Source organism: Panthera tigris, chromosome D3 (assembly GCF_018350195.1).
Source record: "Panthera tigris isolate Pti1 chromosome D3, P.tigris_Pti1_mat1.1, whole genome shotgun sequence".
NCBI lineage: Eukaryota > Metazoa > Chordata > Mammalia > Carnivora > Felidae > Panthera > Panthera tigris.
Genome location: NC_056671.1, coordinates 31,908,898 through 31,926,455, shown reverse-complemented (window position 1 = coordinate 31,926,455; position 17,558 = coordinate 31,908,898). Strand labels below are relative to the sequence as shown.

General features: G+C 38.6%; 1 protein-coding gene across 3 annotated transcripts in view; it reads left to right on the top strand.

Annotated features, from left to right (window-relative positions):
- Positions 1 to 10,200: 10,200 nt before the first annotated feature.
- The window catches only part of SEH1L (SEH1 like nucleoporin), a 33,194-nt gene continuing 25,836 nt past the window's right edge, over positions 10,201 to 17,558 (top strand). For all 3 annotated transcript variants that reach the window (XM_042961355.1, XM_007085887.2, XM_007085888.3), the window contains exons 1-2: positions 10,201 to 10,399; positions 15,459 to 15,509. In XM_042961355.1, coding sequence (XP_042817289.1) covers positions 10,289 to 10,399; positions 15,459 to 15,509 — 162 coding nt within the window. In that variant the 5' untranslated portion in view covers positions 10,201 to 10,288. The remainder of the gene's footprint in view (positions 10,400 to 15,458; positions 15,510 to 17,558) is intronic.

Genomic DNA, 17,558 nt, shown 5'->3' with positions numbered 1-17,558 from the left:
AGGTGGTAGTTGCAACAGAGAAGGTAGTATAGCAAGAGTGGGAGCCAAGGGCCCTACTCAAATGTAGTAACTTTTTGGGTCACTCAGTAAACAGGCCAGAGTAGCAGAGCCAAATAAAGAATACATTGCCTCCAAAGTCCAAAAAGGCCCATTGCATGTTGTATCTCTTTTTTGGTTGTAGGAGGACATGGATGCAACAATGTATCCTTCACCTTATAAGAGAAAACTGCATATGTCTGACGCCACTGGACCCTATAAATTTCTCTAAGGTGCAAGTCCCCTGAATTTTTGTCATATTTATTTCCTATCCTCTGACACAAAATATCTTACCAATAAATCTAGAGTAGTTGCTGCTTCTCACGCACTAGGTCCAATCAACATAATGTCATCAATGTAATAGATGAATGTAGTATCTTATGGGAGAGAGAAGCAATCAAGATCCCTTGTGAACTCAAATTTTCCAAGATAAACATGTTTCCAACATCAGGAATCCTTCCTATGTAAATTTTGGCAAGACAGTTGAAACATAGTGCATATAGGAAATGTAGTTTGGTTAGGAAAATCTCAAAATAAGATATTTGGTTAGTTTTACTGCATTTTAATTGTTATAGCCAATAACTACAGATTATAATGAAGTTACTTTATTTAATTTTTTAATGTTTATTTATTTTTGAGAGAAAGAGATAGAGGGAGAGAGAGAGTGAACAGAGGAGGGGCAGAGAGAGAGGGAGACAAAGAATCTGAAGCAGGCTCCAGGCTCTGAGCTGTCAGCACAGAACCTGACATGGCGCTTGAACTCACCAAATGCGAGATTATGACCTGAGTGGAAGTCGGAGGCTTAACCGACGGAACCACCCAGGTGCCCCATAAAGTTACTTTACTTAAAAAAATATCTGTGGGGGCGCCTAGCTCTGGCTCAGTTCGTTAAGCCTCGGACTTCCGTTCAGGTAATGATCTCACAGTTTGTGGGTCCGAGCCCTGTCACCTTGATGGTGGCACTAATCTCTGCAATCCCAGGAATACAATATTGCTTTTGGTGTACTATTTCCCTACGTAGAGGCAGTTCTAGTGGCTTCCACTTATACTCCCTCTACTGGTCAGAAAACCTAAGTGAAGATTCTGCCAGTTGTTGAGTATGTCTATCCCAATTATGTATTCCAGAACTGAGGAAATAACCACAGGATGGGTTGGGGGACCCCACTGGACCCACTGTGAGATGAACTTTAGCTAAAACTCCTGTAGTCTACCTGATCTTCATAAGCCCCTACTCTAAATGGTAGACCACAGTGATATTTTGGGTCTCCTGGAATTGGTGTTAGTTCAGAGCTAGTGTTTAGTAATTCCTGAAAAGTCTAATTATTTCCTTTGCCCAACACATAAACACTATGGTCAAAGGCTCTAGGTCCCTGAGCAAGGCTGAGAGAAATAGTAACTGTACATATTTTTGACAGCCTAGCATAGTCCTTCCTCAAGTGGATCTGGCCTCCCCTTTAATTCAAGGGTTTTTGGGTCTGTAAACTGGGTCAAGTCAGGAATTCATTGAAAGATTGTGCCTCTTGGTTTTATGACACAAGTTAGGATTTTTTTGTGCGTGACCTAGGACTCTTCCATTTTTAGAGAACAAGTAAGAATTTGATAGACTGCCTATCTATTTTCTTCCAGAGACACCATGATCAACTAGCCAATCCCATAGGTCTCTGTCAATAAAACTATTCTGATTACTGCTTTGAATTTGTTGTCTGTTGTGGTAACTAATTCCACTTTGTCTTTGGCAATTATTCTGATATCCTAGAATTCAATTATTACCATTGCATTTAAGGATCCCAGTTTAGAGGCAGCAGTTCCTAATCTTCCTTCCTTCCTCTCTCCCTCCCTCCCTCCCATCCTCCCTTCCTTTCTTTCTTTATTTTTTGTTTGAATTCCAGTTAGTTAATATACGTGTTATATTAGTTTCAAGTGTACAATACACTTCCATACACTTCCATACACCACCCAGTGCTCATCACAAGTCACTCCTTAATACCCATCACCTATTTAACCCAACCCTCTGCGCTCCTCCCCTCTGGTAACCATCAGGTTGTTCTCAACAGTTAGGAGTGTGTGTTTCTTGGTTTGCCTCTCTCTTTTTTCCCTTATGATCGTTTGTTTTGTTTTTTAATTTCCACATAAAAGTAAAATCTTATGGTATTTGTCTTTCTCTGACTGACTTATTTTGCTTAGCATAATGCTCTCTAACCTCATCCATGTCATTGCAAATGGCAAGATTTCATTCATTTTGAGCTCTTCCCTTAAGTTGGCTATAGTTGATAATGCTGTTATAAATGCCAGGGTGCATGTATCCCTTTGAATTAGTATTTTTGTATCCTCTGGGTAAATACCTAGTAGTGCAATTGCTGGATCCTAGGGTAGTTCTATTTTTAACTTTTTGAGGAACCTCCATACTGTTTTCCAGAGTGGCTGCACCAGTTTGCATTCCCACCAGCAGTGCAAAAGAGATCCTCTTTCTCTGCATCCTCACCAACATCTGTTGTTGCCTGAGTTGTTAATTTTAGCCATTCTGACTAGTTTGAGGTGGTATCTCATTGTGGTTTTAATTTGATGAGTGATGTTGAGCATTTTTTTTCATGTAACTGTTAGCCATCTGGATGTCTTCTTTGAAGAAGTGTCTATTCATGTCTTTTGCCTATTTCTTCACTGGATTATTTGTTTTTTGGGTGTTGAGTTTGGTAAGTTCTTTACAGATTTTGGATACTAACCCTTTATCTGATATGTCGTTTGCAAATATCTTCTCCCATTATGTCGGTTGCCTTTTAGTTTTGCTGATTGTTTCCTTTGCTGTGCAGAAGCTTTTTATTTTGATGAGGTCTCAGTAGTTCATTTTGCTTTTGTTTCCCTTGCCTCTGGAGACGTGTTGAGTAGGAAGTTTCTGCGGCCAAGGTCAAAGAGGTTTTTGCCTGCTTTCTCCTCTAGGATTTTGATGGCTTCCTGTCTTACATTGAGGTCCTTCATCCATTTTGAGTTTATTTTTGTGTATGGTGTAAGAAAGTGGTCCAGGTTCATTTTTCTGCATGTCGCTGTCCAATTTTTCCAGCACCATTTGCTGAAGGGACTGTCTTTATTCCATTGGATATTCTTTCCTGCTTTGTCAAAGATTAGTTGGCCATACATTTGTGGGCCCATTTCTGAGTTTTCTATTCTGTTCCATTGATCTGAGTGTCTGTTCTTGTGCCAGTACCATATTGTCTTGATGATTACAGCTTTGTAATACATCTTGAAGTCCGGGATTGTGATGCCTCCAGCTTTGGTTTTCTTTTTCAGGATTGCTTTGGCTATTCAGGGTCATTTCTGGTTCCATACAGATTTTAGGATTGTTTGTTCTAGCTCTGTGAAGAATGCTGGTGTTATTTTGATAGGGATTGCATTGAATATGTAGATTGATTTGGATAGTATCAACATTTTAACAATATATATTCTTCCAATCCAAGAGCATGGAATATTTTTCCTTTTTTTGTGTGTATCTTCTTCAATTTCTTTCGTAAGCTTTCTATAGTTTTCAGTGTATAGATTTTTCACTTCTTTGGTTAGGTTTATTCCTAGGTATTTTATGGTTTTTGGTGCAGAGGGTAATTTCTTTTACTTTAATTCAAGTGATTACAGATGTTCATTACACCTACAAAATACCTTCACAGCAACATCCAGTGTTTGAACAAACAACTGGGCACCATAACTTAGGCAAGTTGACATATAAAGTTACCCATCACACTGACTTATGCCATTAGAAATGAGGATAGTGGTTACCATTGGGTCAGGGATATAATGCCCAGAAGGGTGCATAAGGAGGGCTTCTGCTGGTCTTGTACTGTTTCTTGATCCAATTATGGTTGCATGGATGTGTTCACTTTGGAAAATTCAGCAAGCTGTTCACTTACAATTATGTGTACATTTTGGAATGTATGTTTTACTTCATTAAAAAAGAGTAAAATGTTAAGAAAAAAAGAAATAAGATAAAAACAATGGAAACAAGAAAAAAAGCATTACATCAATTATGGAGCTTTTTTAATTATAAGAAATTACCAGATGTGGGACACCTGGGTGGCTCAGTCAGTCAAGTGTTGGATTCTTAATTTCGGCTCAGGTCATGATCTCCAGGTCATGAGATCAACCTCCATGTTGGGCTCCATGTGGAGCACGGAGCCTGCTTAAGATTCTTTCCCTCTCTCCTTCTACCAATCATGCTCTGTCTCTCTAAGGAAAATAAAATAAAAACTTAAAAAATTAAAAAAATTTTTTAATTTAAAAAATTAAGAAATTACCAGATGTAATAAATATCTCAGTGAAATGATTGATTTTTAAAGAAAACTAATGATCAAAATTGACTTGGAAATGTGAAAAATCTAAAGACACCAATAGTTTTTTAAAAATTTAAGGCAATTAAAATCAACAGCTCCCTCACTACCAAAGGTATCAGGCCTGTACAATTTTGTGAGTGTCATCTATAAGACCTTTGTATAATAGTAATTCCTATGTTACTTTTTAAAAGTTTATTTATTTATATATTTTGAGAAGGGGGAGGTGTGAGCAGGGAGGGGAGGGGCAGAGAGAGAGAATTTCAAGCAGGTTCTGCACTGTCAGCATGGAGCCCAATGCGGGGCTTGAACTCATGAACTGCAAGATCATGACCTGAGCGAAACTAAGAGTCACATGCTTAACTGACTGAACCACCTAGGCATCCCAGTTCCTATGTTATTTAAACTAGTCCAGAGCAGAAAAATATGAAAGCTTCCTTATTGTTGGTTAATACAATTTAGAGACCATAAAAGGACAAGAACACCATGCATGTGTGCATGCAAAGTACACACAAACTATCTGCCTATATTCCTTTTAAATACAGAGTCAAAAATCCTAAATTAAATATTAGTGAATTACCAGCCATGCATTAGAAACATAATGGCTCGGCATTAGGAAATTTATCAATGTACTAATCAGAAAAGATGATAAAACACTAATTCCTAATGAAGATTCCTCAGAAGCTTGAAATAGAAATTCATTCTTTAAAGAAATTCTACCACATTAAGAACAGTTTCATTTACATTAGAAACAAGTTATGTATGACCATAGCTATTATTCAACAGTATGTTAGAATTAGCATTGGATTTATTATCCTATCCTTCTTTCTTTCCATAATACAGGAAACTGAAACCTCTGTTAGTTTCCCCAGACTCTTCACCAACTCTCCCTAGTCAGGTTCTTCCTACTAGAGACACTGGTAGGAGATTGGAATGCGAGAGAAAGGAAGAAGGCTTTTTTCCCTTTTCTGTGGAGGCATCTCAGATGCTTGCAGAAAAGGTACAAGATGGTGGCAAAGGGCAAGGGTGGCTTCCTGCTTAGGAGTGGGATTTTAACGGAAATAGTAGGAGCAGCACCCTGCTCTGGCTCCTGCAGTTGGGGCAGCGGCTCCAGGAACCTCTGCTGTGCAGGGCTTGTGGCCCTCGCTCCTTTGGCTGTGGCTACCGTTCGACACCTGCAGAGTCATCTGGAGAGTTAGCTCCAGGCTTCCTGCCTGTTGTTGATGTTCCAACATCAGCAGCCTGAGGGGCAGTGATGTCAGGCTCTATTTTCTCTTTCACTCTTCCTGCCCTATGGGTGGGATTAGATTCCTGCAGTTATTAATCTCTAGGTAACCACACGTTTTTCCTTTTTGCTCTTAATTTATGCTTCCAATGTATTTATAACCAGTTTTCTGTGTTGAATTCTCTGTTTCAAATAATTTGAATGGATACTGTTTTCGTGATTAAATACTTACTGACACAAAGTATCTATAACTCAGTATTTGTAGCTGGTGTGATTTTTTTTTAACCTATATACCCAAGAGATTCAATGTAGAAGCTAAATGAGCTAAGAATGCAATAAGGGATCAAATACAAAATAAACATACAAAATTTAATAGCTCTCTTATAAACAATATAGATAAAGAGTCTGCCCCCCCCCAAAGAGCCCATTCACAACAGTATAAGAAATTGTTAAAAGATTTAATAAACCTAACAAGAAATGCGTACAATTATATGAAGAAAATCTTTAGAACTATAGTGCAGCACATATAATTAAACTTATATGAATGAAGAAATAAAGCATGTCTATGGTGATCTTCACATGTTGGTACATTAGCAGGGGGATGGTTAAATAAACCACAATTCATCCATATTTTGGAATGCATAGGTTACAAGACTGAAGGAATGAACTGGGCCCATGTAGAAAGATACCCAAGACATATTGGATATTTTTTAAAAAGCAAAAATCGGTATAGTATTTGTAAATTTATTTTCAAAAACCCAAACAAACTTTCTCATGCTTGGTACTCATATATGTTTTATGTTCTGTAAATCCATAGAAAATGGGTAACACAGTAATAATAATATTCTTTGGGCAGGGAGATTAGACTGTGGGGTGAAAGGAAACTTTAACTTTTTATTCTATATATTCTTGTATTTTCAAACATTCTTACAGCAAATAGTCTTGATAATTATGTAACTTTAAGAAATGGCCAAGAGTAAGAAGATAAGTCACAAAATGGGAGAAAATATTTGCAAAAGACACATCTGATAAAGGATTGTTATCCAAACATACAAAGAACTTTAAAACTCAGAAATAAAACAAAAACCTGGTAAAAAAGAAGAGGGCAAAAGACTTGAGCAGACACCTCATCAAAGAGGATATCAAATGAACATAAGAAAAGATGCTCCATATCATATGCCATCAGGGAAATGGAAATTAAAAGAATAATGAGATACCACTACACACCTATTAAAATGATGAAATCCAAAACACAACACCAAATACTGGTGACGATGTGGAGTAACAGCAACTCTCACTCATTGCTCGTAGGAACACAAAATAGTACAGCCAGTCTGGAAGACAGTTTGGTGGTTTCTTACAAAACTAAACATACTCTTACCATATGATACCTAAATCACAGTATTTGGTGTATATATACCCAAAGAGTTGAAAATTTATGTCCACACAAAACCTGCACATGGATATTTATAGCAGCTTTATTCATAATTGCCAAAACTTGAAAGCAACCAAGATGTCCTTCAATAGGTGAATGGATTGATAAACTGTGGTACATCCAGACAATGGAATATTATTCAGTACTTCAACTATACTTCCAAAAGAAAAAAGTCATCTATACATCAATTAAAAAATATTATTCAGTGCTAAAAAAAAAAAAAAAAAAAAAAAAGCTATCAAGCCCTGAAAAGACATGGAAGAATCTTAAATGTACATTACTAAGTGAAAAAAGCTGATCTGAAAAAGCTATATACTTAATGATTTCAACTTTATGACGTTCTGGAAAAGGCAAAAATTTGGTGACAGTTGAAAGATCAGTAGATGTCAGGGTTTGTGGAGAGGGTGGGATGAATTTGCAGATCACAGAGAATCTGTAAAACAGTGAAACTCTTCTGTACAATACTATAATGGTGGGCATATGTCACTATGCATTTGTCAAAACCCATAGAATGTGTAACACCCAGAGTGAACCCCAAGGTAAACTATGGACTTTGGTTGATAGTGGTGAGTCAACATAGGCTCATCAATTCTAATAATTGTACCACTGGGGGAGGTGGTGGGGGAGACTGTGTGTGGGGAGAGGAGGCATGTATATGAGAACTCTATGTATTTTCTGCTCAATTTTACCATGAACCTAAAACTGGTCTAATAAAAGTCCTGAAAAAGAAAATCCCCTGTACTTCACTTATGCAACTCTCCACCTGGATAATCTTGGCAAATATTGATCTGTTTAAAATGTTTTTTATTTATTTTCAACTTTTATTTATTTTTATTTTTTAATGTTTATTTTTGAGAGGATGCAGGTGCACATGTGCAAGTGGGGGAGGGGCAAGAAAGAGGGGGACAGAGGATCCGAGGTGGGGCAGCAGAAAACTCAATGTGGGGCTTGAACCCATATAATCTGAGATCATGACCTGAACCAAAGTCAGATGCTTAACTGAGTCACCCAGGCGCCCCTGTTTGAAATTTTTTAATTTTAAAAATATTGTTAAAAAGTTTTAGAGCTATTGGTGGCACCTGGCTTAGTTGGAAAAGCATACAACTCTTGATCTCAGGGCTGAGTTTTGAACCCCATGTTTGGTGTAGAGATTACTTAAACCTTAAGAAAAAAGTTTTAGAGTTTTATAAATTGATTGGACTTTTATAGATAGTAGGTAATTTTTTAAAGAAATGAGTGTTTTCGACCTTAAAGCAGTTACATTTGTTATTAGTAATCATACCTGCAACTCACAGATGTGGAACCTATTAAAGTACCAGTAACATCTCAATTTGTAGTGGGGAAAAAAAGGCAAGTGAAGAAAAATCCAGAAAGGCTAAGTCATTTCTCCACCTGCCTCTGCATGTTTCTGTGCAATCCATCAGGGGACAGCTCGGATTAATTATTTTGAAAACTTTCTAGCTTTCTAATCACACCATGCCCTACATGCTTGTCAATTCTGGCCAGAATCAAAAATATAAACCCTTTCTACAGGCTCATTTAAAAACATTTTTTTTTTCTCTTTTCATTCCCCCAACCTAATATTCTGGTTTCCCATCCTAACTTTACCACTAAGCCCTCTGGAATGCCTGATAAACAAAATACCCTAAATCAGTAAACTGAACACAGGTATCCTTTGCTTTTTGAAAGTTGATGTTACACCACTTTGCTTTTACGCAAGACCTACATTAGTACCCGCTTTTGCTAACAGAAAAAAAATCTAAAGCGGTTTTTCACTTTTCAGAAAGCGGTGAAGAGCAAAACTATCAGTGTTCATTTTGCAGCTGGCTGTTTTAGAAGTGGCATTAAAGGTGAGCATCAGTGGCGCTGCCAAGCTCCTTCCCTAGGAATTACACAGCATCTGAGCGTCAAGCAGCCAGACCTGTGAACTGTGCCTGTGAGCATTTGTGCCTTATGCTGACTTGTGTATCCATTAACAAGATGTGTGGTAAGGTATCAGAAAAGCCTATGTCACTTATTGAGTCTGGGAACTCTCAAAAAAAACCTTCCATGTACATTTATGGTAATTGGTTCTTCCCTTCATGCCATTTCAGCTTAGAAAAGGTTTCATTGGAATGCACTATTTTCAGCTAGGCAAGGGAAATTTGCATCTCTCTACTTCCTGGGTTTGACAGAATCTTTGATTTGAGGGCTCTTCTTCACTGGCCTCTTCTCAGGTTTTTGTTGTTGTTGTTGTTGTTGTTGTTGTTGTTTTTTCTCGTTTGACTTATTTCTTTATTGGGAACTCTGGCTGCAGGTTCCCCAGTCTTTCAGTTCATTTCGGATCCTGCCATTCATTTTCCTAGATGACTTCAACTTTCTAGTTTCTTCATGAATATACATTCATGAAGAATTTTTTTTTTTTTTTTTTTTTTTTTTTTGAGAGAGAGAGAGAGACAGGCAGAGAAAGAGACAGAATCCTAAGCAAGCTCCAAGTCCAGCCGGAACCCAATGGCCCAACTGTGGGGATCCATCCCACAACCCTGAGATCAGGACCTGAGCCAAAAGCAAGAGTCCAATGCTTACTCCACTGAGCCACCCAGGCTCCCCTCTTTATGAAGAACTTTCTAATTTCTAGTATCTCACTGCCCACATCTTGATTCTTGACACTACCAAGCCTGTTCTACCTGTGAAATCTTTAAACATTTTGACTTCGGATCCTTCCCTTTTCTGTCCCTCACACCTGCTCTTCCACCTCCATAACCCCCCAGTTTTTCCCTGTCAATCCTATTCCCCCGGTCTTTACTTTTCGGCTGAGCCTGTACTCCTCTGGTGACTCTCCACCCTTCATTGCTCCTTAGTTGTCCCAGCAAATTTCCTTTTCTTCTCCACTTCTTCCGAGCACTCAGCCCTTGTTTGAGGGCGGTGGGGAATGACGCTGACCAATACTGACTCAGGGCCCAGGACTGTAGATGGTGTTTCTAATTTTCTTACTTTTCCCAATTATCATACTTCAACAATGAATTCCTTTAATTTTCATTACAGCTAAGGAAAGGCCACTCTCTCCTAAGCCCCTGCCGCGGTTAGACTCTTTCAGGAAACGCAGGCGCAGTAGTCCTCGCCCTGGCCTCGCGGGGCATGACGGGCAAAGGGGTGGGGCACGGCGCTGGGGCGCGGGTGGCTCGCGCTGTGCGCGCCCCGGCGGCGGCGTGGTCCTGGTGGGCTGCGGTCCGCGCGCTGCCGCGGCCGCCCTCTTCGGAGGTGGGAGGGGCAGACGGAGCAGGCGCGGGCCCGGCGGAAGCCATGTTTGTGGCGCGCAGTATTGCGGCGGACCATAAGGATCTCATCCATGATGTCTCTTTCGACTTCCACGGGCGACGAATGGCTACCTGCTCCAGTGACCAGAGCGTCAAGGTGCGCGCGGAGCTTTTGGGTGGGGCCGAGCCCAGAAGGAGGGGGAGTGGGGACTTGCATGACCCGCTGTTAGAGCGGAGGGAACGGCGCGTGGAAAGGGGACTACCTCGGATTTTGAGGCACGCCGCTGGACACGAGGTCTGGAGCCCAAGGAGTGTGGGCGGCTGGGCTGCTCCGCCGTGCTTGCCCCAGTATTGTGGGGTCACAGACGCTCCCCCGCGCTCACTCTGCTCTGCGCTTGCGCGGGGGGGAGGGCGGGCAGGCGTCTTAGCCACGTGCGCGCTCCCGCCAGTGGGGCCCTGGGCATCACGCGGGTTCTAACTCCTGCAGGTTTGGGTCATTGTGGGCGAGAGCTAGAGATTCGGCTTAGTCTGCGAGAAGGGTTTGTCAGACTGCGCGGGTGGGGGAGTACTTGTCCTGTTACCACACCGGTTCAGCCAGAGGCCTTTGCCTCGCCACCTGTAATGCAGTCGGTTCAACGTGTTGTCTCAAGTGCTGTGATGAGCTTGTTGCTCATCTTGAGATTGTTCTCTCCTTGCGTTCATATGGGAAACAAATCCATTTATATCCAGTGAAGTTCTCTACTTGCTATTAAAGAAATGGAGTGCTTGTTTCATAAAGTTCATGTAAATGTCTGCACTACTTTGACCAGAATTTTCTGTGATAAGAGGATGGTCTTTGGGATTTAAGAACTTTAGAGATTATTATAGCGTTAACGACAATAGACTTGCAGATGAAAGCTGGAGTTCGGGTTATTTGCATTTTCGACAACTCCAAAATAACTGAAAATCTGAAGGATAGTTTTTATTACTTGCCTTTCACATGAGTCAAGTTTGATACCAGTGATCCCTCAATGATGAATTACAGCTGGTGTTCCCTTTCGAAAAAGTGGTGTCACCAAATACATGGAATAACTATAGCGTTCTAATTCCTAAAAGGTTTAAAATCACTTAATTTTTTTTTTTTTTTTTTTTTTATTGTGGTAAGCTAACCATCTTTAGATCTACATTACAGTTCAGTGGCCTTAAGCATAACATTCATGTTGTGCAGCCGTCACCACTATACATCTCTGGAACTTTTTCATCATTCTAAAGTAAAACTCTACTCAATAACTCCTTTTTCTACCCTGCCCCAGTCCCTGGTCACTTCTAATACTGTTCCTTTTTTTTGTTTGTTTGTTTAACGTTTACTTATTTATTTTGAGAGAGAGAACAAGTGGGAGAGGAGCAGAGAGAGAGAGAGAGAGAGAGAGAGAGAGAGAGAGAGAGAGAGAGAATCCCAAGCAGGCTCCATGCTCAGCATAGAACTGGACATGGGGATCGATCTCATGACCCCTGAGAGCATGACTTGGGCCGAAATTAAGAGTCAGAAGCCCAAGTGCCTGAGCCACCCAGGTGCCCCTCTAATACTCTTTCTTTATAAATTTGACTATGCTGGGTATCTCATATAAATGTAACCATATAATATTTGCCCTTTTGTGTTTGGTTCATTTCACTTACCATGATGTTTTCAAGGTTCATCCATATTTGTAGTATGTATTGTAATTTCATTAAGATTGAATGATAATTTTGTTGTATGTGTACACATTTTCTTTAGACATTCATCTCTCCACCTGTTGTTGAATATTGCAGTAATTAATGTCTGTTAACTGAATAGGTCATAGATTTTTTTTCCTCATCCACTTGTTACTGAATCTCTAAATCTTTCCGTTTGTAGGTTTTGTTTGTTGGAAGTAGTATTGCAATGGAAATCTTCATTACTTTAAGCTTTTTGTGTTTTGAATGATTTCCTTAGCCTAATTCAAGTAGAGAAATTAGTGAATATTTTAAAAGCTTTTGTGAATAATTGGCAGATTGTCTTTTTGAAGGTTATACAATTTTACAGTTAAAGTACTGATTTGATAGGATAATTGTCCATGTCAGGAATTACTAACATTTTTTCTCTAATTTTTAAAATTGTGGTAAGATACACGTAAAATTTACTGTCATAACCATATTTAAGTGTTTATAGTTCAGTGGTATTAAGTACATTCATATCTGTGCAATCATCACCACCATCTATCTAGACAGAGCTTTTTCATTTTGCAAAATTGAAACTTTGTACCCATTAAATTATAACTTCCCATTCTCCCTGTCATCACACCCTAGCTACTACCCCCATTGTACTTTCTGTCTATGAATTTGACTAGGTACCTCATATAAGTGGAGTCCTACAGTATTTGTCCTTTTTGTGACTGGATTATTTCACTTAGCATAGTGTCTTTGAAGTTTGCACATGTTGGAGCATGTGCTGGAATTTTCTTCCTTTTTAAGGTTGAATATTACATTATATGTATTGTAAATAACACATTTTGCTTAACATTTATCTGTCAGTGGACTTGGGTTGCTCCTATGTTTTTTGCTGTTGTGGATAATTCTGCTATAAATATGGGTATGCACATACCTCTTGGAGAACCTGCTTTCAACTCTTTTGGGTATATACCCAGAAATGGAATTGCTGGATCATGTGGTAATTCTATTTTTAGTTTTTTGAGGAGTTTATCATTTCATTTTTTAAGAGGTTAAAATGTTGTCTTGTTATAATCTATATTTTTTGTTGATAGTAAGATTAAGTATTTTGCTTTTGTTTGTTACATAAACAGTTGGTCCTCATTATTAGCCAATTGTGTATTTGTGAGTTCACCTACTCTTTACAATTTATTTGTGACCCCAAAATCAATATTCTCAGTTATTTGCTTGACATGAGCAGAGTAGCAAAAAATTGGAGTTGCCCGGTGTGCATGTTCCCAACTGAGGTTAAACAGGGTGACACTGCTTTCTATTTTATTTTGTTTTATTTTATTTACTTATTTTAAATTTATATCCAAGTTAGCATGTAGTGTAATAATGAATAATGATTTCAGGAGTAGATTCCAGTGATTCATCCCCTATGTATAACACCCAGTGCTCATCCCAACAAGTGTCTTCCTTAATGCCCCTTACCCATTTAGCCCATCCCCCCTCCCACAATCCCTCCAGCAACCGTGTTTGTTCCCTACATTTAAGAGTCTCTTATGTTTTGATCCCCTCCCTGTTTTTATGTTATTTTTGCTTCCCTTCCCTTCTGTTCATCTTAAATACCTCATATGTGTGAAGTCATATGATAGTTGTCTTTCTCTAATTTCACTTAGCATAATACCCTCTAGCTCCATCCACATAGTTGCAAATGGCAAGACTTCATTCTTTTTGATTTCCGTGTGGTACTCCATTGTGTGTGTGTGTGTGTGTGTGTGTGTACACCACATCTTCTTTATCCATTCATCCATTGATGGACATTTGGGCTCTTTCCATACTTTGGCTATTGTTGATAACACTGCTGTAAACATTGGGGTGCATGTGCCTCTTTGAAACGGCATACCTGTATCCCTTGGATAAATACCTAGTAGTGTTATTGCTGGGTTGTAGGGTAGTTCCATTTTTTATTTTTGAGTAACCTCCATACTGTTTTCCAGAGTGGCTGCACCAGTTTGCATTTCCACCAGCAGTGCAAAAGAGATCCTCTTTCTTTGCATCCTTGCCAACATCTGATGTTGCCAGAGTTATTCATTTTAGTTATTCTGACTGGTGTGAGGTGGTATCTCATTGTGGTTTTAATTTGTATTTCCCTGATGATGAGCGATATTGAGTTTTTCATGTGTCTGTTAGTCATCTGGATGTCTTCTTTGAAGAAGTGTCTGTTCATGTCTTTTACCCATTTCTTCACTGGATTATTTGTTTTTTGGGTGTTGAGTTTGAGAAGTTCTTTATAAATTTTGGATACTAACCCTTTATCTGATATGTCGTTTGCAAATATCTTCTCCCATTCCGTCAGTTGCCTTTTAGTTTTGCTGATTGTTTCCTTTGCTGTGCAGAAGTTTTTATTTTGATGAGGTCCCAATAGTTCATTTTTGCTTTGGTTTCCCTTGCCTCTGGAGACATGTTGAATAAGAAGTTGCTGCAGTGACACTTTTCTTATTTGGACTCTCATACTGTAAACAAGTCTTTTGTTTTTTTGAAAGAGAGAGAGGGAGAGAGAGAATCCCAAGCAGGCTCTGCACTGTCAGTGCAGAGCCTGATGTAGCACTTGAGCTTGTGAACTATGAGATCATAACCTGAGCCAAAATCCAGAGTTAGGAGGTTAACTGACTGAGCCACCCAGGGGCCCCACAAGTGTCCTTATCATTGTCTATTTTGTGCCACATTTTTCACATTTTTGTTTTTTTGTTGGTGATTTCACTGTCTAAAATTGTCCCCAAGTATATATAGTGCTGAAGGGGTGCCTAGTGATCTTAGGTGCAAGAAGGCTGTAATATGCCCTGCAGAGAAAATATGTGTGTTAGGAAAGTTTCACTCTGCCATGAGTTGCTGCTGGCTCTGACTTCAGTGTTAATGAATCAATAATATCCACTAAAGAAGTGTCTTTAAATAGATACATACATGAAACGAGATTATGTATTGATTAGTTGACAAATATTTCCCCTGAGAGCAGTGGTTTAGTATTTGCTGGTTCAGTGTTCACAGCAACATTGTAGAACACAACTACTACGATAACAAGACTTGCTTGTAACTGTAGTTGTCTCTGTTACCTATGAGAGCACAGATTCCTTGACCCCCTCCTGCTCAGCCTGGTGCCTGGCACTCTGCAGGTCCTTTTATTTTAATGTTTGTTTATTTAGAGAGAGAAAAAGAGAGAGAGAGCATGAGCAGGGGAGGAACAGAGAGAGGAGAGACAGAATCCCAAGCAGGCTCCTCACAGTCAGTGAAGAGCCAGATGTGGGGCTCGATCTGATGACCTGAGCCAAAATCAAGAGTTGGATGCTTAACTGACCGAGCCACCCAGGCGCCCCCCCCCCCCCCGCCCCCTCCTCAGGTTCTTAATAAACATCTGAATGAATGAATGAATGAATGAATGAATGTTTACTTACTGGTTGTATTATTTTGTGAATTTATGTTCATTTCTTTTGCCTTAATACTGATTCACTCTTTATGTTTGTCATGTTTATAGGAATATTTTGCATAAAATATGTCTTATTTTCTTACAGGTCTGGGATAAAAGTGAAAATGGGGATTGGCATTGTACTGCTAGTTGGAAGGTTAGTATTTTTAGTGATTTTAAAAAAAAAAATTGAGATGGTTACTATTTATTTGGTAGCGTCAGTGACTTGCTATTCTTCTGGAGAGAATTATAAAATGTATACTTTTCCTAAAATATTTTGATTTTAACTGCTAAAGTATCAAAAATATACTTCAGAAGATTTGAGAGTAGGAAAACGTACAATTTCATAGCATTCTAACATAACTATTTTTAGTGTTTTAGTATTTATTACTTATCTGTTCTTTTGCATATTTTTAATAGTTGTGATATTTTGTACAATTTCTGTTTTCAGCTTTATTCAGGTAGAATTTTACATACCGCTAGAGTCATCAGTTTTAAATGTGTAGTTCAACGAATTTTAGTAAATTTCTATGTACACTTGCATGGCCCTGAAACTTCCCTTGTGGCTGTTTGGGGTCAGTTCCCATTCTGTACCCAGGCCCTAGGCAACCACTGAAGTGTTTTCTGTCTCTGTAGTTTTACTTTTTCTAGACATTTCATATAAATGGAATTCTACAATATGTAGTTATTTGTGTCTAGCTACTTTCCCTTTTCTTTGAGGTTCATTCATGTTGTGAATTCAGTAGTTTGATCCTTCATACACAATACAATGGCGTTTACTACATTCACAATTTTGGTACAACTACCGCCTTTACCCATTTCCAAAACTATCACTCTAAAAAAGAAACCTCCATTTCTTGCCTTTTAATTTAACAACATATTTCATAAATATTTTGGTATGTTTTTAAAGCTTGTTTAAAAACATAAATGTAGCAGTAAAACATGAATATACCAATAAATATACCCTGTTTTTGTTCAACTTGTGATAGCTGGTATAAGTTGTTTCCTTTTTATTGTGATGAACATCTCTTTGTAATCTTTAGTTTTTAGGTAGGTTGTGCTTTACTGGCAATCTAATATTTAACAGAGTCTCACTGGTCTTGTGTATTCTTTAACTAGTAGCTTATATAAATAATAATTAAAAGTGAAACAAAAAAGACCAGACCAAAAAAAGGATAAAAAATAAGAGTGCAAAGTTTACCTTTGAATAACATATTTACCATGTGGAAGTTACACGATTATGAAAGTGTTCTGAGATTATTAAGTGTGAAAGTGTTAGATATACAGAAGCATGAAACAAATTTTATAAACATAATTGGTGGACTGATGCTTGTTGTTATACTGTATTTTTACTGGAAAGAACAAACAAAATTCTGTCCATGTGAAATTCTTTCTTTCTTTCTTTCTTTCTTTCTTTCTTTCTTTCTTTCTTTCTTTCTTTCTTTCTTTCAGAGAGAGAAAGAAAGAAGTGGGGCTCACCTGGGCTCGTGTTTTACCTGAAGTGGGGCTCAAGCTCACCTGATGTGGGACTTGAACTCATGAACCATGAGATCATGACCTGAGCCAAACAAAGTCAGATGCTTAATGACTGAGCCACCCAGGCCATAGGTTTTTTTTGTTTTTGTTTTTGTTTTTTTTTTTAAGTTTATTTATTTATTGTGAGAGAGAGAGAAGAGAGGAGAGGAGGGAGTGGGGGAGGGGTAGAGAGAGAATCTCAGGCAGGCTCCATGCTGTCCTCCCAGCTCGATGTGGGCTTGATCTCATGAACCTCAAGATCCTGACCTGAGCTGAAATTAAGAGTTGGACACTTAAGAGACTGAACCACCCAGGTGCTCCGATGTGAAATGCTTTGAGACCTTTCTGTTTTTTTCCTTTTGTCAACACGAGTGTTTAAGAATAGTAATTTGACATTTTTCAAATAATAAAGGTAACGCTACTGAGCTTTAAATTATTTTTTCAGAATACAAGGATTTGGGCTTCTCTGTATTTTATCACTCGTTGCCTCACTTCCTAGAATAGTCTACTTGTCTAACCAGGTATCAGAGTCATTTAAGCATTTTACTGCTGTAGTTTCTATATATTGTTAGGCTTTTGAAGCAGACAGTTTTGGTTAGTCTTATTTATTTTATTAGATGGCTGTTTCCTGTAGAGAGAATTTGCAAGTAAAAAAAATGGTGGACTGGTAGATCTTTTTTTTAAAGCTTGA